This window comes from Peromyscus californicus, unplaced genomic scaffold (assembly GCF_007827085.1).
Source record: "Peromyscus californicus insignis strain IS unplaced genomic scaffold, ASM782708v3 Scaffold_11__1_contigs__length_118956290, whole genome shotgun sequence".
Taxonomy (NCBI): Eukaryota; Metazoa; Chordata; class Mammalia; order Rodentia; family Cricetidae; genus Peromyscus; species Peromyscus californicus.
Genome location: NW_026294402.1, coordinates 57,418,458 through 57,441,324, shown reverse-complemented (window position 1 = coordinate 57,441,324; position 22,867 = coordinate 57,418,458). Strand labels below are relative to the sequence as shown.

Here is a 22,867-nt window from a genome sequence, read left to right as displayed (position 1 = left end):
TCTTTATTTTACACACTTAGTCCCCTTTTCCTGGGAGGTCTGTTCAGTCTTTCAGTTCCTTCTCAGTGCAGCGTCTCTTACGCCCTTCCAAATTTCGGAGGCTCAGAGACATACAGACCTCTTTCAAAAGTGGATCTTTTGGGTGCTCTTACTCTTCCCTGCCCTCCCCCATCAAAGGCAGAAAGTATTAGTATCCCACACTATCAATCATAAAACTGGGTGGGCTCTCTAGCCTGTAGGTTCAGTAGCCTTCTCTCCGCCCCCAGTCTTGACTAAGGATCCCAGGGTCCCTGTGGGGGCGAGGATATGGCTCCTTGCGTCAAGGACACTAGGGACTTTGAAGCCCAGAATCAGGGCTCGGCTAGCAGCGCACAGCGGAACCTTTCTTTAGGAGAGCCTCGTTTGCCCGCCGGTCGGTTTAGGAGGCGATACCTACTTAAGCGTCCCTCCCACTCTCTCCTTCCCTCCCTCCCTTCGGCCCTGCCTGCGGAGGCCGCCTTCCTCTCGCCCCAAGTTCCGGTGCTGGTGCTGCCGGAGCGTTCCGCGAACACCCACGCGCGGCTCGCGGCAGCCCTCCCCGCACTCGACGCTTCCGATTGCGGGTGGGCGAGTGCCCGCGGTTTTCCTGCGGCGAGGGGGCGAGGCGGAGGCCGTTCCAGGCCCTCCGGCCGGGCGCGGGCCAGGCGCGCACATCGCTCGCCATCCGGGGCGCGCGTGGGCCTCTCGAGACCCCAGCGGCGACCCGTAGCTCGGGCGCGCGCCTGTCGCAGCCCGCAGGAAGGAGGCGGCCTGAGGCCCGGGGCGGCGGCCGCCATGGAGATCCCCTCGGCCCAGGGCCGGTGCCTGGGGCCTCGGGGGCGGCCCTGACCGTCCTCCTCCCCGCCCGGGCCGGGTCACAGTTGTGCCCCCGGCGGCGCTCGGCCACCTCTGTGTCTCCGCCCTCGCTGGGTCGCGCTGCTGCCTGGGCGCGGCGGCGGCGGCGGCGCCCTGTTGAATGGGCTGTGAGGGCCCGGGTCTGAAGTGCTGGCGGACGCGGCCTCCGGGGGCGCAAGGCAGCAGCAGCGGTGGCGACCAAACGGGTGTTGGAGTTGGCGGCGGCCATGGAGGGCCTGGCTGGCTATGTGTACAAGGCGGCCAGCGAGGGCAAGGTGCTCACTCTGGCTGCCTTGCTCCTTAACCGGTCGGAAAGCGATATCCGCTACCTGCTGGGCTATGTCAGTCAGCAGGGAGGACAGCGCTCCACACCCCTCATCATCGCAGCCCGCAACGGGCACGCCAAGGTGGTGCGCTTGCTGTTAGAACACTACCGTGTGCAGACCCAGCAGACTGGCACCGTCCGCTTCGACGGGTAGGTACAGCCCAACCCCAGCCTCCTTCGGACGCGCGCGGACCTCCCAAGTCCTGGATCCTCCCCCCCCCCCCGCCCCCTGTCTTCATATGTGGACTCATAACCTTTCAGTCCCCATTGATGCCCACCTCATCTTCCAAGGCTAGGTTTTTGCTGTCTTTTCTGATCCGCTCCTACCCCATTCCCCCTGTAGGTGGTAGCCACACCCTGGGTCTTGAGAGCTATAGTCTTCTCCATTAGTCAGCGAACACGCAGGGTGGAGTGGTGGCTGCCTTTCTAGGTTTTATACCATTCTGTCAGCACTGTCGTAATCGAGATAGGAAATTAACGAGATCAGCAATTACAATTGAAGACCTTCTGGTGCTTTATTTAACCTCTCCATCCCCCCCCCCCCCCCCCCCCCCCCCGGTGTGGTCGGATCAAGCCTCAAGCAGATCTCTAGGGCTTCCTATCAAAATAAGCCCCTGGAACGAGCAGTAGATGCAGACTCCTGCTTTCGTCATGCAGCCAGGCATCTCTAGACACGGTTCTGACTCTCCCACATTGCTGGCCGGTATTTTTGGCTGCACAGGTGGCTCTGGACCTGGAGTAGAAGTTACGCCATTGCTAAATTACACGTTATAAGATGATATGGTGGGAAGGCTTCACGAACACTTAATATCGTTCACAAATTACTATTCTAGTTAACTTTTTTCCTTTGAGGTTAATTGTACATATTTTGGGGGGGCAAGATAACAGAATCATCATGTTTGACGTTATCTTTTTTTTTTTTTTTGAATGTGCTGAAGGATCGTGGAATGATTGGCACATTACAGCTGCATGCAGAGTTTGCTTTGTTGATTACGTCGGTTTTTGTTGACCTGCAAGTAAATAAGCCATTCATATTTTAGCATTTTCTTCTTTTGAAATAGATGGAATCTAAGCATAGAAATGTGCAGTTAAGTTTTGGTTAGTGAAAACTGCCTGACCAAAAACCTGTTTGAAAAGCATCTGTCTATTTATCCATCCATCCATCCATCCATCCATCCATCTATCTTTGCTATTTCTGGTTTTCAAAACCAGGTCTTGCTACATAGCCCAGGCTGTCCTGGAATCCCCCAACCTGCTTCAGCTTCTTTTTTTTTTTTTTTTTTTTTTTTTTGGTTTTTCGAGACAGGGTTTCTCTGTGTAGCTTTGCGCCTTTCCTGGAACTCACTCTGTAGCCCAGGCTGGCCTCGAACTCACAGAGATCCGCCTGGCTCTGCCTCCCGAGTGCTGGGATTAAAGGCGTGCGCCACCACCGCCCGGCTGCTTCAGCTTCTTAAGTGCTAGCATTATAAGTGTGGGTTTTAAAACGTTGTTTGTTTTGTTTTGTTTTTAAGATGACTAGAGTAATGTTTAATTTTGGTTGCTTTTTTTTTTCCTTAGACAATAAAAGCTTTTGGTTCTATTTTAAATGAGAGGGAAATTATTTGGACTGTTAAAGTCTAATGAAATGCTAGTCCCTGGGTCGTGGCTTATCTTTGGTCCTACTGTAGATAGTAGCAAGGTGGTATTGAGCAAAGATGGCAACCTGATTCATGTTTGTTTTTCCCCTTTGGTGTCTGTGTCCTGGAAATTTCCAGCATCTCACAGCCTTACTTACCTACACCTAGAGGAGTGAAGCAGAATGGGCCCACTATGTAAGCACCTGTATCTATTAAGTTAGGAAGGAATCCCTGCAGTAGCAGCTGCTGCTAAGGACCTTGCTGAGATCTGGGTGGATAAGAGAACAGTCAGGAAAGAAATTAGTTATCTTAAGGTTTTAGAAACGCTCTGGTTAATACTCTTCTTGGGTCATCAAAGAAAAAGCTGTTTTGAGGTGATAATTAAAAGAACCTGATGCCAGATGTGGTGATGTACGCCTGTAATTCCAACACTTGGGAGGCAGGAAAATCATGTAAATTTGAGGACAGCTTGGTATATAAAGTGAGTTCCAGGTCAGCCAGAGCTACATAAATCCTGTTTCCAAAACAAAACAACCCCCTCCAAACTAAAAACAAGTAAGTACCCCTAGCTCCTAAAATGATTAAAAATGCAGTTTTGAGCCTCTGCATCTGAATATCTTGTTCACCATTCTGCACAAGCTAGTGAGATTAGGGAGCTCTAAAACAGACAATTGTCAGACACCTACTGTGTGCCAAGCTTTTGGTAAGGATCTGTATTCAGAGACAGATGAGACTGTTCCCACTGTAGAGGCTGACAGCTTGGGGGCGGGGGTGGTGGTGTCAAACATGAGTAATTGCAGATGCCCTGCCATTTAGGCTTATAGGAGTCTTTGAGGCCACTGAGGGAGAACAGAGGAAGAGGAAGTGCTCAGCTTTGTAGTAGTGGAGAATAAAGGCTTTACAGAGGAGGTAGTAATTGAGCTGGACTTTAAAGAACAGTGGGGCATGAAGAGAAGACAGCAGTCTGATATCCCTCAGTGTTTCAGTGCTTATTGCAAGAAGAGATACAAGCTAGGACAATTTAGAAAGAGTATGGGATACTGGGAAGATGGCAGAGATCAATTGAGAAAGAGGATATGGGGTCTTGGGGAGATGCAGAGATCATTTGAGAGAATGTGGGGTTTTGGGAGGATGGAAAGATCACATGAGTGTGGGGTACTGGGAGGATGGAGAGATCAGTTGAGTGTGGGGTACTGGGAGGATGGAGGGATCAATAGAGTGGGGTACTGGGAGGATGGAGAGATCACTTGAAAGTGTGGGGTACTGGGAGGATGGAGGGATCAATAGTGTGGGGTACTGGGAGGATGGAGAGATCAATAGTGTGGGGTACTGGGAGAATGGAGGGATCAATAGTGTGGGGTACTGAGAGGATGGAGAGATCAATAGTGTGGGGTACTGGGAGGATGGAGAGATCAATAGAGAGTGTGGGGTACTGGGAGGATGGAGAGATCAATAGTGTGGGGTACTGGGAGGATGGAGGGATCAATAGTGTGGGGTACTGGGAGGATGGAGGGATCAATAGTGTGGGGTACTGAGAGGATGGAGAGATCAATAGTGTGGGGTACTGGGAGGATGGAGAGATCAATAGTGTGGGGTACTGGGAGGATGGAGAGATCAATAGTGTGGGGTACTGGGAGGATGGAGGGATCAATAGAGAGTGTGGGGTACTGGGAGGATGGAGGGATCAATAGAGAGTGTGGGGTACTGGGAGGATGGAGAGATCAATAGTGTGGGGTACTGGGAGGATGGAGGGATCAATAGTGTGGGGTACTGGGAGGATGGAGGGATCAATAGTGTGGGGTACTGGGAGGATGGAGGGATCAATAGAGAGTGTGGGGTACTGGGAGGATGGAGGGATCAATAGTGTGGGGTACTGGGAGGATGGAGGGATCAATAGTGTGGGGTACTGGGAGGATGGAGGGATCAATAGTGTGGGGTACTGGGAGGATGGAGGGATCAATAGTGTGGGGTACTGGGAGGATGGAGGGATCAATAGAGAGTGTGGGGTACTGGGAGGATGGAGGGATCAATAGTGTGGGGTACTGGGAGGATGGAGGGATCAATAGTGTGGGGTACTGGGAGGATGGAGAGATCAATAGTGTGGGGTACTGGGAGGATGGAGAGATCAATAGAGAGTGTGGGGTACTGGGAGGATGGAGGGATCAATAGTGTGGGGTACTGGGAGGATGGAGAGATCAATAGTGTGGGGTACTGGGAGGATGGAGAGATCAATAGAGAGTGTGGGGTACTGGGAGGATGGAGAGATCAATAGAGAGTGTGGGGTACTGGGAGGATGGAGGGATCAATAGTGTGGGGTACTGGGAGGATGGAGGGATCAATAGAGAGTGTGGGGTATGGGTGGATGCAGAGATCAGGTTTTGATGTTGTTCATCAAAAACTAAGGGAGAGTAGTGAAACTGCAGCCTGAAGTGTTGCCACCATTTGCAGTTTGGCCAGAGGAGACTTCTGGAATCTGTCTGTTTAGCCTATGGCTTGTTATGGCTATGAGCTGCTGTATTAAAGTATTTAAATCCCTATGGTAGGTCCAATCCCGAGTCACATTCTGCGGAGAAAAAAAATGGAAGGTTTTTACTTTTGACAAGTTTGCCAATTAATAAAAGAGAAGGATTGAAGTTCATGACTACATCTCAGCTGACTCACAAGTTTCTGAGATGATTTTTGTAGGTTATCTCAGATTTTGACATTTGAAAACCAGGATAAGATGGTCATTTACACATGTAATGGTTTTCACTGACTAATTTCAGCCATGTAGAGCCTGTTAGCCTGAGTGCTAGTAACAGTATGAAGCTCACTCCTGTAGTAAAGGCCAACTTTTTTAAAGATTTATTTTTAATTATGTCTGTATGGGGTACGCGCACATGGGAGTGAAGGTGCCCCAGAAGTCCAGAAGAGAGCATCAGATCCCCTGAAGCCGGAGTTGCCTTGCAGATGGTTGTGGCCAGCCCAAGGTGGGTCCTGAGACCTGAACTCTAGGCTTCTGCAAGAGTGGTATGTGCTCTTCCTGAGCCATATCTCTAGTTCCTAGCCTTTTATTTTATTTTATTTGTTTTTTGAGACAGGATCCCACTATATAGCCTTGGCTGGCATGGAGTTTGCTATATAGATCAAGCTGGCCTTGAACTCACAGAGATCTGCCTTCCTCTGTCTCCTAACTACTGGAATTAAAAGGGTACACCACCGTGCTGAGCCTAGTTTTTGTTTTTTCAAAACAATTTTTGTGGCACTGGGCACAGGACCTAGAGCCTCCACCTATGTTAGGCAGGTGCTCTGCCATTTTGCTATGTCCCCACCCTGGGGCTGAAGTTTGAAAAGTTAACCTCTTCCCTTAGATTTTGTTGGCACTGGATACCCATGACTAGGTGGGAACCAGTAAGGCTCTTCTTGTGTACTGAAGTAGATTTAATGTTTCTAATTTGTAGCGATTTACATACCATCCTCCGAAGTTTTAGGCAAAGTTGTTCATCTATCCTGTTGTTTACTAAATATAGTCTTTGAAGTTTCAGGTGTTTGCTTGATAACTTTGCTATAGCATGTCTCATATTTTAGTTTCCTCTTGCACAGCAGTATTCATGTAATGACAGGTTCAATATGCTGTGCTTTGTGTGTATATTTGTCTGAGAGAGACATAGACATTAAAATTATTTGTGTTGTTAGTTATTTTTGAGACAGGGACTTGTTATATAGCCCAAGTTGGCCTAAAGCTCAAGTCCTCCCTGGTGCTGGGATTACAGGTATGTGTTGCCACACCCACTTTAGGGTTTTTGTTTGCTTGCTTTTGTTGTTTACTGTATGCCTTAGTTTCTTTTTGTATTGCTATGATAAGATATTCTGACAAAAGCAACTCAAGGAAGAAAGATTTTATTTCCGCTTACAGTTCAAAGGTCCATCTTGAAGCTGTCAAGGCAGCAGGAACTGGAAGCATCTGTCACATGGCATCCATAGTCAGGAAGCAGAGAGTGATGAATGCTGGTGTTTGGCTCACCTTTTTCCTTTATACATTCCAGGACTAAACTTGGAATGTGCCTCCTGCTTTCAGTGTGGACCATTTTACCTCAACCTACCTAAATAAGTATAATCCCTTGTAGGCATGCTCAGTAATCCCTCTCTCATAGGTGTGCCTGGAGGCTAGTCTCCTAGGTAGTTCCAGATCCTTGTAGTTGTTAAACCATCACACTGTATTCCACCTAAAAGCTTTTATAACCTCTTAGGAAACCAAAGTGGATTCATAGTATAGGCTCTAGAGCAGTGGTTCTTAGCTTGTAGGTCACGACCCCTTTCAAGGGGTTGCGTATCAGGTATTTGCATTATGATTCATAACAGTAGCAAAATTACAGTTATGAAGTAGCAACAAAAATACTTTTATGGTTGAGGTCACCACAACATGAGGAGCTAAAGGGTTGCAGCATAGGAAGGTTGAGAACCACTGCTCTAGAGGGAAGGGATCACCACCTAGATTAAGCCTCATGTCAATAATTAGATTCCTTGTTCACACTTTTTGGAATACTATTTGAGATTATTTTGCTTATGGCTCAGCATGTGAACACTGGAGTTGGCAGAGGTGAGTAGAGCTCCTTGAGGTAATGAAAAAGAACTTTTAGTTGTTGGTGGGAAGCTACCAAAACTTCTGCAGAGAGGGAACAGAACAAAGGAAGGCTCCTGCAGCTGGGGGATAATCGTGCTGCCATAGATGCTGATGTCTGACTCCTTTGTGCCCGAGTTTGGAAACCACTTGTTCTTGAGCAGGTTTGCTGAGCCATGGGTGGGGGACACGGGAAGAATGCTGAAGTCTTCTGTAGAGTGTTCTTAGTGCTAGGAATCAATGTCCAGGGAAAGGAAAGGCCAGAGGGCCACTTCCTCCACCAACTTTGCTTAGAAAAAATTGTCAGTGTGTCAGGGAGCTCCACTGACCTTGACAATGATTTCCAGGATTTTATTTAAGGTGCTGATGATGCCTATCTAATGAGTTGTTATGTCACGCCCAGTGCCTGAACCAGGTAGTTTAGTTCCATGGCAAGCAGAACCAGGATATAGTGGTAGGAACACCCTCTCCACTGTAAAAGCTCCATGCCTCATGGATGCTTTCATTCTTGAAGACATTGGATTGATCAGGTTATTGTTTATTAAAAGATAAAATATAGTAGAGAATTTACATTAAAATTTTGAATCAAGACCTGGAAGATCAGCTTTTAAGCAGGTTTATTTATTTTATGTTCTATTTATTTTGTTTTGAGGTAGGGGGTCTTATTTTTTCTCTTGTAGAGTTGTATATGCAGGCTCTTGTTCCCACCTCCCATTTTGCTTTAGCAGTGCTGGGGCTGGGATTACAGATGTGAGCCACTGGATCTTGCTTTTTAAATTATTAGTAATTATTTAATGGTTAATAATTGTTTTGTTTTTGTTTTTGTTTTTTTTGTTTTTCGAGACAGGGTTTCTCTGTGTAGCTTTGCGCCTCTCCTGGAACTCACTTGGTAGCCCAGGCTGGCCTCGAACTCACAGAGATCCGCCTGGCTCTGCCTCCCGAGTGCTGGGATTAAAGGCGTGCGCCACCACTGCCCGGCTGTTTTTGTTTTTTGAGACAGAGTTTCACTGTGTATCCCTGGCTGTCCTGGAACTCAGATCTGCCAGCCTCTGCCTCCTGAGTGCTGGGATTAAAGGCGTGAGCCACCACTGCCCAACCAATAATTAATAATTAATTTAAATGTGGGTTCCAGGGCTTGAACTCAGTTGAGGGTGTGTGTCAAGTGCTTTTACTGGCTGAGCCATCTTACCAGCTCCAAGATCATTGTTCTACAGTGCTTCTCTCATGGGAACTTAGTAAATGGTGCATTATTTATTGTGTCTTTATCTCCTATTAAAAAATTTGGTATTTTTGTTTTAGGGCTATATAGGTTATACACATGTGCATACATGCACACATGTATATATACATTTTTTTTTTTTTGGTAAGAAAATATCTGAATTTTAGTTGCCTCGGATAAAACATATACACATACACACCATACACACATGAACATGCAAAACAACAAGCCAAAGAGTAGGTTATTGGAATTGTTATGTAATTCCTGTCACATTTCATGTGAATAAAGGAAAAATGGAAATTACCAAACTATCTCAGGAAAGAGTAAAGTGACCAAGTACTTTCCATTATAAAAAGTGAAGGACTAACAAGATGGTTTAATGAGGAAGGGTGCTTACTACCAAGCCCAAGGACTTGAGTTTAATCCTTGGAACTCACAAGGTAGGAGAGAACCAGTTTTTGCAAATTGTCCTCTGATCCCCACATTCATGTCATGATGTGCATGGGTATGCAAATACACACTAAGTAATTAAGATGTAATAATGCTGGGTGTGCTGGTGCATGCTTTTAATTCCAGCACTCAGGACGTAGAGGCAGGAGGATCTCTCTGAGTTCGAGCCAGCTTGTTCTACATAGGGAGCTCTAGGACAGCTAAAACTACATAAAGAGACCTTGTCTCAAAAAAAACAAAAGATAAAATTTAATAATTTAAAAAACATCAAGTGAAGTACATATGTACCTGAAATTAAGTTTTATATTTTCATCATAGATTATGGGAAATTTGAGGTTGGAAAACTATTCTAGTAACTTTTTGTTTCATTTCCTCCCCTAATGCTTAAAAGAGGGGGCTGGAGAGATGGCTCAGCTGTTAAGAGCTTGTGCTGCTCTTCCAGGGAACCCGGGTTTGGTTCCCAGAATCTGCATGAAGTGGCTAAACCACTTGTAACTCAGCTCCAAGGAATCCAACATCCTCTTCTGGTCTCTATGGGTACCTGTACTTATATAGTACTTGGACTTAGGGAACACACACACACACACACACACACACACCTTTCCCAAACATGCAAGGTAAGTACAGTGTAATAAAGAACAAATACATAGTTAATATATGTTGGTATTAACATGGTTAGCTACAACGTGTCCTTGCACTGGCTTGGGGAGCTGTTGCTTTTTAGTGTGTGTGTATGAGTAGTAGGAAGCTGTTTGTTGGTGCTAGAGGTTAAACCTAGGGCCTTGCACATGCTCTGCAGCTGAGCTGCTTCCTTAGGCCCTATGTATTGGTTTTAAAAAGATGAAATTGTTATATGCTAGGGATACAAATATAAGCTATTTAAATCTCAAGAAGTGTTACATTAAAATAGGTCCTTTACATAGGTTATTTTTAACTCTAGCAATTAAAATATTACCTTTTCTCACTTGGGAGGTAGAGAGAGGCCAAGCTGAGTCCTAGAGCATAGTAAGTTCCAGGCCAGCCAGCAGCTACATAGTGAGACCCTGTCTCAAAAATGAAATAAAACAAAGTAATTATTTTTTATTTTCTTTCTTTTTTTGTGTGTCGGGGGAGGTTAGTACTAGCTTATTATACAGCAAAGACTGACCTCAAACTTAAGATCTTTCTGCCCCCGACTCCCATTTAGGCATGTGCCACCATACCCAGCTCATTATTCATTATTTATTCGTTTGTAAACTAAGGAATTAATCAGGACCAGGCGTGATGGTGAATACTTGTAATCCCAGTATTTGAGAGGCTAAGGCAGGAGGATTACCAGTTTGAGGCCAGCCTGAGTTACATAGTAATTTCCAGGCTAGCCCAGTGTAGAAAAATCACCCAAAGAAAAAAGGAGTTGGAGGAGTCAGGGAATGTTAGAAGAGAATAGCTTCATGACTGCCCACTGTCCCTTCACTAACAGTTGTCTAATTAAAATTAGTATGTTCAAATTTCACTTAATATACAGAGTTCAATTAAAGTGTTTTCATTGTCACAACATACCATTTGAAATACTATCATAAAGTAATCACTCTCTAGTAGTTAACCAAAGGAAGAATGTACAGGACTTCTACACTGAAAATTACAAAGTATCCCTGAGATAAACAGAAGGTAACAAACAGAAAGACTCCAAGTCCGTGGTTTAGAAGTCTCAGTAGCCTCAGAGTGTGACTCTTCCACCGAAGGGACCTCTACATTTGCTGTTACCCCAGTCATACTCCTAGCAGGCTATGTGTGCATATGCACCTGTGTGAAAACTGACAAGTCAACCCTGAAGTATGTGGAAATGTAACTAAGATAATTTTGAAGAAAAAATAAGAAACTACCATAATTAAGTGTGTCACGGATGCAAGGGTAAAATAATGTATCAAGATAACATTCCAGAAATAAACTCATGTGGAGTCACCTGCTAATGAAAAAGGCTCCAGTGGGACTGGGAATGTAGATCAGTGGTAGAATACTTACCTAGGGTGTGTGATACTCTGGGTTCAAGTCCAGAAAAACAGTGAAATTCAGGTAGGAGACACTTTCTAAATAAACAGTGCTGGAGCAATTAACAATTAGTGTGGGAGAAAGTCAGCCTTTGTTCTTACCTCACACAGTGCACAAAAATTTAAACTATCAGGGCCTGGAAAGATGGCTCAGTAGTTAAGAGCATTTACTAATCTTCCAGAGGATCTGGGTGTAATTCTCAGCACCACATAGAGGCTCACAACCACCTGTAACTCCAGTTCCAGGGATCTCATGCCTTCCTTTGATCTCCACAGGCACTGCGTACATGTGGTACACAGACATACGTTAGACAGAATACCCATACACATAAGAATAAATAGAATATTTCAAAGTTAAAAAGCAAATATTAGAGACCCTCCCTCTTTTCCTCCTTACTCCCGCCCCTTCTTTCCTTCCTTTCTTCCTCAGACTATCTTAGGGTTGACAAGATGGCTTAGTGAGTAAAAGTGCTTTCCTCCAAGCCTGACAACCTGAGTCCAGTCCCATGAAACTACCCAGTGGAAGGAGAACATTGATTCCTGAGAGTTGTCCTCCGACCTTGACACATGCCTCCCCTCCTCTCCCAAATAAATGCAAAAAAAATGAATTTTTTAAAGATTATAGACTGCTGGGCAGTGATGGCTAATGCCTTTAATTCCAGTACTTAGGAGGCAGAAGCAGATGTATCTCTGTGAGTTGGAGGCCAACCTGGTTTACAGAGTGAGTTCTAGGACAGCCAAGACTACACAAAGAAACCCAAAAGGATCATAGACTACCTTAAGACTACCTTAATGATTTTAGGATTGGTCATGATTTCTTATAAATCAAAAAGCAAAATTATGATTATAAAAATCACAGCTATAAAAATTTCTGTTCTTCAAAAGACACTATTAAAAAGTTAATATGTGGGGCTGGAGAGATGGCTCAGCAGTTAAGAGCACTGGCTGCTCTTCCAGTGGTCCTGAGTTCAATTCCTGATAACTATGGTGGCTCATAACCATCTATAACAGGATCTGATGCCCTCTTCTGGCATGCAGGTATACATGTAGAGCACTCATACATAAAATACAAATAAATAAACTTAAAAAAAAGTTAATATGCTTCTGGGAAGTGGGATGTGTCTGTAATTTCAGCATTTGGGAGGCTGAGGAAGGACTAGCATGAGTTTGAGACCAGCCTGAGCTATCTGCTGACCAGGCTGGCTAGCCTACATAATGAGACTGCCCATAATGCCATAATGGACTTCCTATCCCTCCATCTTGCCTTGTTGTGAGTAGCTGCATTATTAAAGGACATGATCACCTGAAATCTGCCACAGTACATCTCTCTATGGAACCTGGAGAGAATGTTCATTATTTAAAACAGGGCCATAATGCAGTAAGAACAGTGTTCTTAGAAGAAGAGAAACCAGGGAAGCAGAGAAATGACCTCATGCAAGAGGGAGAAGGCTCAAAACCCAAACCTGCTGACTCCTGGTCTTGGATTTTCAGCCTTCACAATGATGAGAAACTGGAGTGATGGCACATAGCTTTCATCCCAGTACAGGAGGAGGATGGTGTGGGAGCAGAGTCAGGGGGATCTCTGTGAGTTCCAGGATATCCAGGACTGCGTACTGAGACTCTGTCTCAAACAAACAAAGCAATGTTCAGAATAACTTTATTTATAAAAGTCAACCCTTGGAAACAACCAAAATGCCCAATAAGAGGACAATGGATAAGTGAAGTGTAGGGAACTAGGAAGTAGTTGGTGGCTTTTAATTAGCACTCAGGAGGCAGAGGCTGCTAGATCTCTTGAGTTCAAGGTCAACCTGGTCTACAGAGCAAGTTTCAGGACAGCCAGGGCTATAGAGAGAAACCCTGTCTCGGAAAAACCAAAAACAAACTATAGAAAACTCATACTATAAAATGCTATGTAGCATTCAAAAAGAAATTGCTGATACACCTAACTACATGGAAGACTCTCACAGATAGAGTTAGTGAAAAAAGCCAAATATGAAGAAGATGCTGCATGGCTTCATTAATAGGAAGTTCATATGCAGGTAAATGATCTAGGGAGGAACTGACTGGGAAGAGGCACAAGAAGAACATTTGGGGTGACCATAATGTTTTGTACCTGGATCAGAAAATGAGTCTATAGATGTACACTCAAGATTCCTGGCTGGTGAGATGGCTCATTAGATAAGGGTACTTGCTGCCAAGTTCACTTGCAGAACCTGCATAATGGGAGAGAGAACCAACTCCCACAAATTGTCCTCTGACTTCCAGCCACCTGCATGCTGTGCCACATGAACACACAAATATACATGCATGTATGATAACTAAATTAAAATTTAAAAAAGTTGAATTTTACTAGGTTTACAGTTATATCTAAGCTATACAGACTTAAAGAGGTATAGCTGACTTAAAAGAAAAATAGCTCAAATGCATCAAATTGTTCATACAAAATACCTCACTATCTCTAGTGCTGTATTAACTACTTAGTATGCAATATAGCTCAGTCTTCACAGTAACTTGCCATTAGCCCTATGTGGTAGATAGTATTACCATGCCCATCTTGCAGATAAGTAACTAATAGGTTTGCCTACGACCAAATACTCCAAAAGGTCTTTGAATATCATACAAAGTATCAACTGCAGGGAAACATTGTACATCAACATTTGTTTCAATTTCAAAAGGACTTTTTCCAGACTGGTTATTAATACATTGTATCAAAAACAAACAACAGGGCCTGTGGAATGGCCTCTGCCAGTAAAGATCAATGTGGCCAGTCCTGAGCTTTTGGTTCCATCCCTGGGACCAACATGGTGGAAGGAGAGAGCCAACTCCTTCAGGTTGTCCTCTCACTTCCAGATGTACAGTGACATCTGTGCCTGTGCATTATACATACACATGCACACATACTGGGGTGCCTTTTTTATTAAATTTTCTATTCATTTTACATACCAGCCACAGATCCCCCTCTCCTCCCTCCTCCCACCCCCCATAAGTCTTTGTTTTTTGAGATAGAGTTTTTCTGTTTGTTTTGGCTGTCCTAGAATGTATTCTGTAGACCAAGCTGGCCTCAAACTCATAAATCTACCTGTACATGTGTCGTCGTCCCCCGCGCCCCCGCCCCAGTGCTGGAATTAAAGATGTGCACCACCACGCCCAGCTGCTTTCTTTTCTAAGTCATAGTGCATTTTGTGCTGCGATAGCAGAATAGCTAAGACTAGGTGAGTCTTAGAGTGGAAATTTATTTCCCATATCACAGAGGCTGGGACAGTCAAGATGAAGGGAGGTTGGGTTGTCTGGTGAGGGCCTCATCTTGCAGAGAAGAATGCTGTCTTTCCTGGTAGAAGGCAGAAAAGCAGGGCAGCCTGCCACAGCCGAGAGTTGAGCCTCTTTCATAAGAGCTGGAATTTGAAAGAGACAGGGAGGTGCCCCAGCTGCCATGGCAACACCTGACTTTTGGCAAGGCATTACGGGTGTTGCACCCTCTCACTTTGTGGGGGTTATAATTTGGCCTGCCTCACAGCATAAGGTTGTGTAGTAAGAAGCTCATTAATAGATTTTTGGTGTGCTTAATTGTAGTGAATAATGATTTGGTCAGTGATCTACCCTAATATTGTCAGGTATACTTACTGGTTCTAGCATAGTAATTATAAATATCTTCAGCAAAAATCTTTTTGGGTTCCATGAAACCATTATCAGTAGGATTAAAATTAGGAAAAGGAGATTGGGGGAAAAGTGGGACAGGTTGGACTTGTCAAAAAAACCTAGCTTTGTAGAGGTTGCAAACCCTGCTTGTAGCTGAGGCCCTGAGAACCTGGTAACCGAAGCCTCAGTGTTCATAATGTCAAGTCAGGGATGTACCTGGGTAATTCCAAATGCTAGTGTTTCCTGCTCTTGCTACCACATAATGACTTGCTTCAGGAATAAATACTGACACAGTATACACACACAGCTTAACTTTTCATAGCATAGCATGATTTTAAAAAAAGCACATTTATTATATGCAGCATTATATTTACATGCTGAGCATATTTGTTTAGTAAGTCTCCATGTGCATCCTGTCATCCAGTACCTTTCCCAAAAGGAAGGCGGTATACAGCTGTCTGTGTTGTATGGACCAGTGATTGTTCATTCTTGTTGCTATAGCTCAGGTAATCTTAGGACAGCGGTTCTCAACCTTCCTAATGCTGTGACCCTTTAATACAGTCCTCATGTTGTGGTGACTCCCAAACCAAAAACTATTTTCATTGCTTCTTCATATTTTGCTACTGTTATGAATCGTAATGTAAATATTTTTGGAGATAGAGGTTTGCCAAGGGGTCACAACTCATAGCTGTCTTAGGGCTAATCATCTGCTGCTTTTTATTTTTTTATTTTTTTCTCCCTAAAGCAATATCTAACAGAACATTATGTAGGAATTGGACATGTTTTCCTAAATGGGAATCCTCGTCCCTGGAGGGGTCCCTGGTCTACTGAGAGGCAGATCATGCTATGTTCTGAAAAGTCAGCATGCCTTTGAAGACCATACAGAAATGCAGACATTCCCTCTCATTTGCTTGCTTTTCTTTTTTGGGGGGATGTATGTATGTGCCTTGGTATTTGTCCTCACCTTCCACCTTGAGACAGGTTACTTTGTTGTTAGATGCTGTGTGCACCTGAGGAACTAGCCCATAGCTTTGGGGATTCTCCTGTCTACCTCCCAGCTCACAGTAGTAACATTGTGATAATAGACACGTGCTGCTCTTGGCACTCTGTGTGTTCTGTAGATCTGAACTCAGGCCCTCGTGCTTGCATAGCAAGTCCTTTCCCCAATGCGCCATCTTCCCAGCTCATCCCTTCTGTGTGTGTGTGTGTGAGATTGTGATTGTGATTGTGGTTTTTCAAGATGGTTTCCCTGTGTAACAGCCTTGGCTATCCTAGAACTCTGTAGACCAGGCTGGTCTTGATTTCACAGAGATCCTCCTGCTTCTGCCTCCCAAGTGCTGGGATCAAAGGCGTGCACCACCATGCCTGGCCCCAGACCCTCTTGTGTTTTCTGAAGTGTATTGTTGCCGATAGAGAGTATTCTTTTTTTTCTTTTAATTTATTTGTTTTTATTTTGTGTGCATGTGAGGGTGTTGGATCCTGGAGTTACAGACAGTTGTGAGCTGCCATGTGGGTGCTGGGAATTGAACCTGGGTCCTCTGGAAAAGCAGTCAGTGTTCTTAACTACTGAACCACCTCTCCAGCCCCCGAGAGTATTCTTTAGATTTTAAAAAAACTGAAACTTTAGAAATAACAGTAACAGTAATTTTATTGATTTCATATTAGCATAAAGCGCTTTGCTGAAATGGTTTTTATTTCTACCCAAACTGATACTTCATTAACGTTTGGGAGGGTGGAGTTTCAGTTAGAGTCTGTGAATGCACCCTTTTAAACATGTCGGCCTGTGGGCCCATTGTCTGACTGACTCTTCTTTCTGTGTGTAGGTATGTCATTGATGGTGCCACTGCTCTTTGGTGTGCTGCAGGAGCCGGACATTTTGAAGTTGTTAAACTTCTAGTCAGCCATGGAGCCAACGTGAACCACACCACAGTCACTAACTCAACCCCACTGCGGGCAGCATGCTTTGATGGCAGACTGGACATTGTGAAATATTTGGTTGAAAATAATGCCAATATCAGCATTGCCAACAAGTATGACAACACCTGTCTAATGATCGCAGCATATAAGGGGCACACTGATGTTGTCAGATACCTTTTAGAACAGTGCGCTGACCCCAACGCTAAAGCACACTGTGGAGCCACAGCGCTGCACTTTGCAGCTGAAGCTGGTCACATTGACATCGTGAAAGAGCTGATAAAATGGCGAGCTGCAATAGTGGTGAACGGCCATGGGATGACCCCGTTAAAAGTAGCTGCGGAAAGCTGTAAAGCTGATGTGGTTGAACTGTTGCTCTCTCATGCCGACTGTGACCGCAGAAGTCGGATTGAAGCCTTGGAGCTTTTGGGTGCCTCCTTTGCCAACGACCGTGAGAACTATGACATCATGAAGACATACCACTATTTATATTTAGCCATGTTGGAGAGGTTTCAGGATGGTGACAACATTCTTGAAAAAGAGGTTCTCCCACCCATCCATGCTTATGGGAACAGAACTGAGTGTAGGAACCCCCAGGAGCTGGAGTCCATCCGGCAAGATAGAGATGCTCTTCACATGGAGGGCCTTATAGTGCGGGAACGGATTTTAGGTGCTGACAACATTGATGTTTCCCACCCCATAATTTACAGAGGGGCTGTCTATGCTGACAACATGGAGTTCGAGCAGTGCATCAAGTTGTGGCTTCATGCGCTACACCTCAGGCAGAAAGGTAATAGGAACACCCACAAGGATCTCCTGCGATTTGCTCAAGTCTTCTCCCAGATGATACACCTCAACGAAGCTGTGAAGGCCCCAGACATAGAATGTGTTCTGAGATGCAGTGTTTTGGAAATAGAGCAGAGTATGAACAGAGTTAAAAATATCTCCGATGCTGACGTCCACAGTGCCATGGACAACTATGAGTGTAACCTCTATACCTTTCTGTACCTGGTGTGCATCTCCACCAAGACCCAGTGTAGTGAAGAAGACCAGTGTAGAATTAACAAGCAGATCTACAACCTGATTCACCTGGACCCCAGAACACGGGAGGGCTTCACCTTGCTACACCTGGCTGTCAACTCGAACACACCAGTCGATGATTTCCACACCAACGACGTCTGCAGCTTTCCCAACGCACTGGTGACAAAGCTCCTGCTGGACTGTGGTGCTGAGGTGAATGCCGTCGACAACGAGGGGAACAGCGCCCTCCACATTATCGTCCAGTACAACAGGCCCATCAGTGACTTTCTGACCCTGCACTCCATCATCATCAGCCTTGTGGAGGCCGGCGCTCACACCGACATGACAAACAAGCAGAATAAGACTCCACTAGACAAAAGTACGACTGGGGTGTCTGAAATACTACTTAAAACTCAGATGAAGATGAGCCTCAAGTGCCTGGCTGCCCGAGCAGTTCGGGCTAATGACATTAACTACCAAGACCAGATCCCCCGGACTCTTGAAGAGTTTGTTGGATTTCATTAAGTGACTGGATGTGTAAAATCGTTTAATGTGGTGCTAAAAAGTAAAGAACTTTAATCACAGACAATAGAAGTATGTGTTCCTAGGTTGTCCTTTTCTTTCCATTCCCTTCAGCCCATCCGTCCTTGGTTCCCTCTGGCTCTTGTCTCATGTATTGATTTCAGCACTAAACAGAGCAGCACTGTTCAGGTATAACTGGAAGGTGTTTGGACAGTTTTGGTTTCTTTTTCTTTTTTTTAAAGGAATGAATGTAAGATATTTTGTGTAATAGGGGGCATTTGTGATTTGAAATGTGATGATGTTTTAAACAGCTGCCTACAAAAGTATTTCTGTTAAGCTGATGTCAGCATGTCATCCGTGCAGCAGTTTTGAGGATTTCATGAAGAAAATGAACTAAAAGGAACATTGAGAGCAATGGGAGATGCTCGTGCCCTGCGTGGATGGTTCTCATTCTCATTGTGCGTGCAGAATGATACAGCACATTTTACACCAGGAGGACTTGAAACACTTAGCTACTGATTATTAATCTGAAAATTATGTGCAGTTATTGTTGGAAAGTTGAATTCATGGAAATGATTGCATTCTGCTGGGTAGTGTCTTCTAATTGGTGATCTTAGCTCAACCTTGTGGACATTGCTAGACTCCACCCTTAGTCTTGTTTTCCGGTCTCTGTTGTAATGATGGATCTAAATTGCAGTCATGCATTTGATTTTTGGCTCACAGCCCTAAATAAGGAGCACGCTGTATTATGAAACATTGTCATAGTATAGCTAGATAGTCTGTCTGTCCCCTTTTAGCCCTTTCTTCTTGTGTTGTATCTTTAAAATTTGGAAACTGCCTTTCCAGAGGACATTTATTTCTGTCTCCCTGTTAGGTGTAAGATGAACGAGGACACACTTCTGATGTCTTTACTTAGTCCATTGTAAGATGTAGGAAAACCGGGAGTAGGGTATAGGAAATGAAGTATTTGATGAGGAAAATGATTCTCAATGCCAACGGAAGGTATATCTCAGAGCTGCAGACTTTCCTACCACGGAATGTGGTACTGAGGTCTTTTTTTGCTTTCTTATATCAGCAACATTTCAATTCTCAAGAGTGTTCTGTGATTTTTCTCTTAAGCATCACAGAAATTCAAGTTGAAGGAACACCTGCTTCTCCTGATGCTGGGAATGATAATGAAAGTAAAACTAGCTGTCCGTGTAATTTTTCTCTAGTGCCAAATGAATGCCTGAGCTACCCCTAGTGCATGGTACCAAGTGGAGACCCGCAGCTTCTTGTTTTCCTTTAGTGAAAAGCATTGTCATGATGCAACATCAGATATAAACTTCAAACAACCTGTAAGATTTCATAAATATTTTACCTGTGGATATTGCTTTTTCAAATGGACAAGGAAGGTTGCAGTTGGAGCAGTATAAAAAATGACCAAGCCAAAATCAGCACCTAGGGCCTTAACAGAGATACCCCACAAAATGAACTACCTGGGAGGGCAGGAGAGACTTGAACTTCCTGCTCCAAGGGTCGAGACACAGTTGCTGTCATTGTGCTTCGTGTGTGTTCTTGCTTCAGTTAGGAGTGTTTGGATGGTGAATTCTTTCATGGTAATAGATTTCTGTGTTTCCAACTGGAGAGTTTACAAGGAAAGCTTTCCTGATGACTTAAAGGGAGGTGTTGGAATGACCCTAATTGGGGAACTTCTGACCTTGACCCTCCTGACGTGACTTAAGGAGATTCTGTCTCCACTTGCTCTGGCAGCTCTCAGTGACCTGGAGGAGATGACGCACTGCACAGGTGAGTCAGTCCTGCCTCTGCCCAGGCTCAGGTCAGGTCTTTCCTTTTCAGACTCGAAGGCCTGAAACGGACAGTGAGGAATAGCTGTGATACTTAGTATTCAGTTGGTTCCGTTTTTTAATGTGTATGGTTTTAAGCACCCAAACTTAAAATATCAGATAATGTTGCATGTTTTAAAAACATTTTTTCCCCCTTCACTACCCAGGACCAACACTATTCTAGATATTATATATGAGGATAATGATAATATGTCCATACAGAGATGGAATTAAGGACAGCTTTGAAGGGGGAAGACTGTGCTGATGATGGGGAGCAAACTGAGCCATGCTGGTGGTAAACTGGCTAGATTTATTTAAGCCGTAGCTGCACATTGTGCACTCTGAGGGTCTAATTCTGTCTGTAACGTCACTCCACATTTGCATCGGGGAGCACCTGTGTAAAGCCATTATTGGAAGAAGTGATCTTCATGCCTCTTTTTTCCATCATTTGTTTTTGGTAGAATTCTTTAGAAATAAGCTCAGCCAAATGTTCCATAAACTTTGTTTTTAAAGAAAAATAAGTAGGTGTGGAAGGTGGGAGCTTTGTAGCTAGTTTCCTGGGCTGTCTCCTGCAGCCCTGGCTGTCCTTTGTTTGTGATTGGTAGAATCATGCTTTGAATTCCAACTCTTTCTTGGCAGTGTTAGTGATTTCCCAGAACACTTCTCTGTCATGTAAATTGTCACGTAAATGTGGATGGGCCAGGAGTGCAGGAGGGTGTCTTCCACTTCTGCAGTTAGGAAGTGAACACTTGCGTGTCAGTGACTAACCCCAGTCTGGGCAGCAAACCCACCCCCTTACTTACTGAAGAAGCGGGTAACTGACTCTGACACCATAGCTTTTTATAGTCCACCCTGGTTGCTCTGACAGCCCAACCACCTGAAGGCTCCCCACTGTGGGAACTTGAAACATGCAAACCCCAAAGCAGCCCACCTGCCAAGCTTTGGTTTTGCTAGTTTCTGAGAAGGGTTTTGATCTCATCATACCAATAGTTGATAAATGGTGATTGGGAGGACTTGAGCATTGTTTGACTGGTATCAACCATGATTTGGGAGCAAGGCCTCCCTACAGGCAACACGGTATTAGACAAATGTTCTGAAAATTCAAGTTCCAGAGAGCAGTTCTGTGTTAACAGCATTTTCTCCTCAAAATCAGGCCGCTTTGGATAATCCAAGCAGAAGAGCTTCCTTATTCTTGGAATAGGGCAGCCAGAGGAGAGAGTTGTCTGCCCTTTGCTGGTTGAGAAGTGCCCAGTGGCTGAACTCTTGAGTAGGTGGATAAAAGTGTCTATATATACTTCATTAGGACAGTTATAAAAATCTGAAGTGTTCTTTATCAGCTACCCAGATGTCAGTGTGCTCAGGAGCACACCCTTCTCACTGACAAGACTTCCTGCTACGTTAATAGGGAGGAGTAAAACCTTCAACTCTGTCTTTTGCTCTATGAACTGATTTCAGTCCAGATTCTAAGCTGTGCCCGCTCCTACTTTGAAAGTGCACAGCTCCATTCTGAATATCGTTGGCCAGTCCCTCACTATGTACATACACAGAGGGGCTTCCTTAGACATTTCTGATAGATAGACCTGCCCAAACCTTGAGATGGGCCAGGGCATACAACATCCCTTTCCCAACCCTGCGATCTGGAATAAATCCTACAGTGACAGTGCTGTTTTTTTGCCTTTTCCAATGTAAAGTAAGTGTGGTCTCTAGTCCTAGGTCTGTGGAGTGGACCTTTGTGTTAATGTATTGGGAAGGGACAGTGGCTTGATGGCTATAGGGAGTCTATCTTTGATGTGTTGGCAGGGTGACTACTGCTAAATTACTGTCAGCTTTCCTTTAGGGGTGAATCATGGGATGAGTGGCCTCACCAGAAAAATGAAGGCATGAGGATGCAAGCCTGCAAGGCGAGGAAACAGACAGGTTTTGTATCTCTTTCTTATTGGGTGTTGTAAAATGTGTGCATGGCTTTTGTTGTTGTTGTTGCTCAGTAATTGGTAGAGGAGAAAAGATGAAGGGACCCTCCCCCCAGCTTTCCTACCCAGTCTTTTCAGAGGTTCATAGCTGGGGAGTAACATCTGGCCGTAACCTGCTGGGAAGACCCTGTCCTTTGTAATGTTCACCACATCCTGCCGTCCTCGGGGCAGAGGAGCTACATAGTTGTAGTCTAGTAATTCACCACGGTTTATTACAAGCCAGTGAAGTCATTCTATCGTGCACTCTTGTCAAGCCATTTATGTGACTTTAATAAGCATAGTAACCTTGCTGACTGCACCCGAGGTCTATCAGTGATTTATATATTGCATGATGTCTTCTGTTTGAGTTTGACATGTAGAATCACTTTTGATTTCATGGCAATTGACAGTCCTAATGGCTCAGCTAATTTGAAACTAACAACTTTGCTGTGTAAAAGGAAAAATGGTGTTGTGTTCAGTAAATGTTTGAAAAAAAAAAGTATCTTGAAGTTTGTGTCTTTATTGTTCAATGTGAGATCTTTTGTTGAGTTTCTTTTAAAAGGGTTTTTGAAGTTCTATGTGTGGGGGGGGGGGGGAAAGAAATCCTATATTAAAGAACAGCTCAACTAGTAAAAAACCAAACTCTCCCCGTGTCCCATTTGGACTCTCTAGAGCCAGTCATTGCAGAACATCTTTTTAGTAGCTTTCCATAAGTTTTCTCTGTGTGTATATGTAATTTCTTTTCACTTGAAAATGCAGATGGACTTCATGTTTATTTAATATAAGCATGTTTTCATTTCCATATATATATTTTAAAAAATATGTAACATTTATTTCTGTATATAGTCTTAAAGTCTGTTTACTGAGATTTGTATTTTTTTTTCCCGAGA

The 22,867-nt window shown here is 44.3% G+C and overlaps 1 protein-coding gene across 1 annotated transcript; it reads left to right on the top strand.

Annotated features, from left to right (window-relative positions):
- Positions 1 to 535: 535 nt before the first annotated feature.
- Fem1b (fem-1 homolog B) lies at positions 536 to 22,479 on the top strand. Its single transcript, XM_052763361.1, has 2 exons — positions 536 to 1,348; positions 16,570 to 22,479. The coding sequence occupies exons 1-2, from the start codon at positions 1,101 to 1,103 to the stop codon at positions 18,203 to 18,205; spliced, it is 1,884 nt and encodes a 627-aa protein (XP_052619321.1). The 5' UTR covers positions 536 to 1,100; the 3' UTR covers positions 18,206 to 22,479.
- Positions 22,480 to 22,867: the final 388 nt, after the last annotated feature.

Bases quoted from the DNA above. Each gene is read 5' to 3' on its own strand.
- Fem1b (XM_052763361.1), top strand. From the start codon at position 1,101: ATGGAGGGCCTGGCTGGCTATGTGTACAAGGCGGCCAGCGAGGGCAAG. The intron at 1,349-16,569 runs GTAGGTACAGCC...TTCTGTGTGTAG, and splicing joins GGCACCGTCCGCTTCGACGG to GTATGTCATTGATGGTGCCA.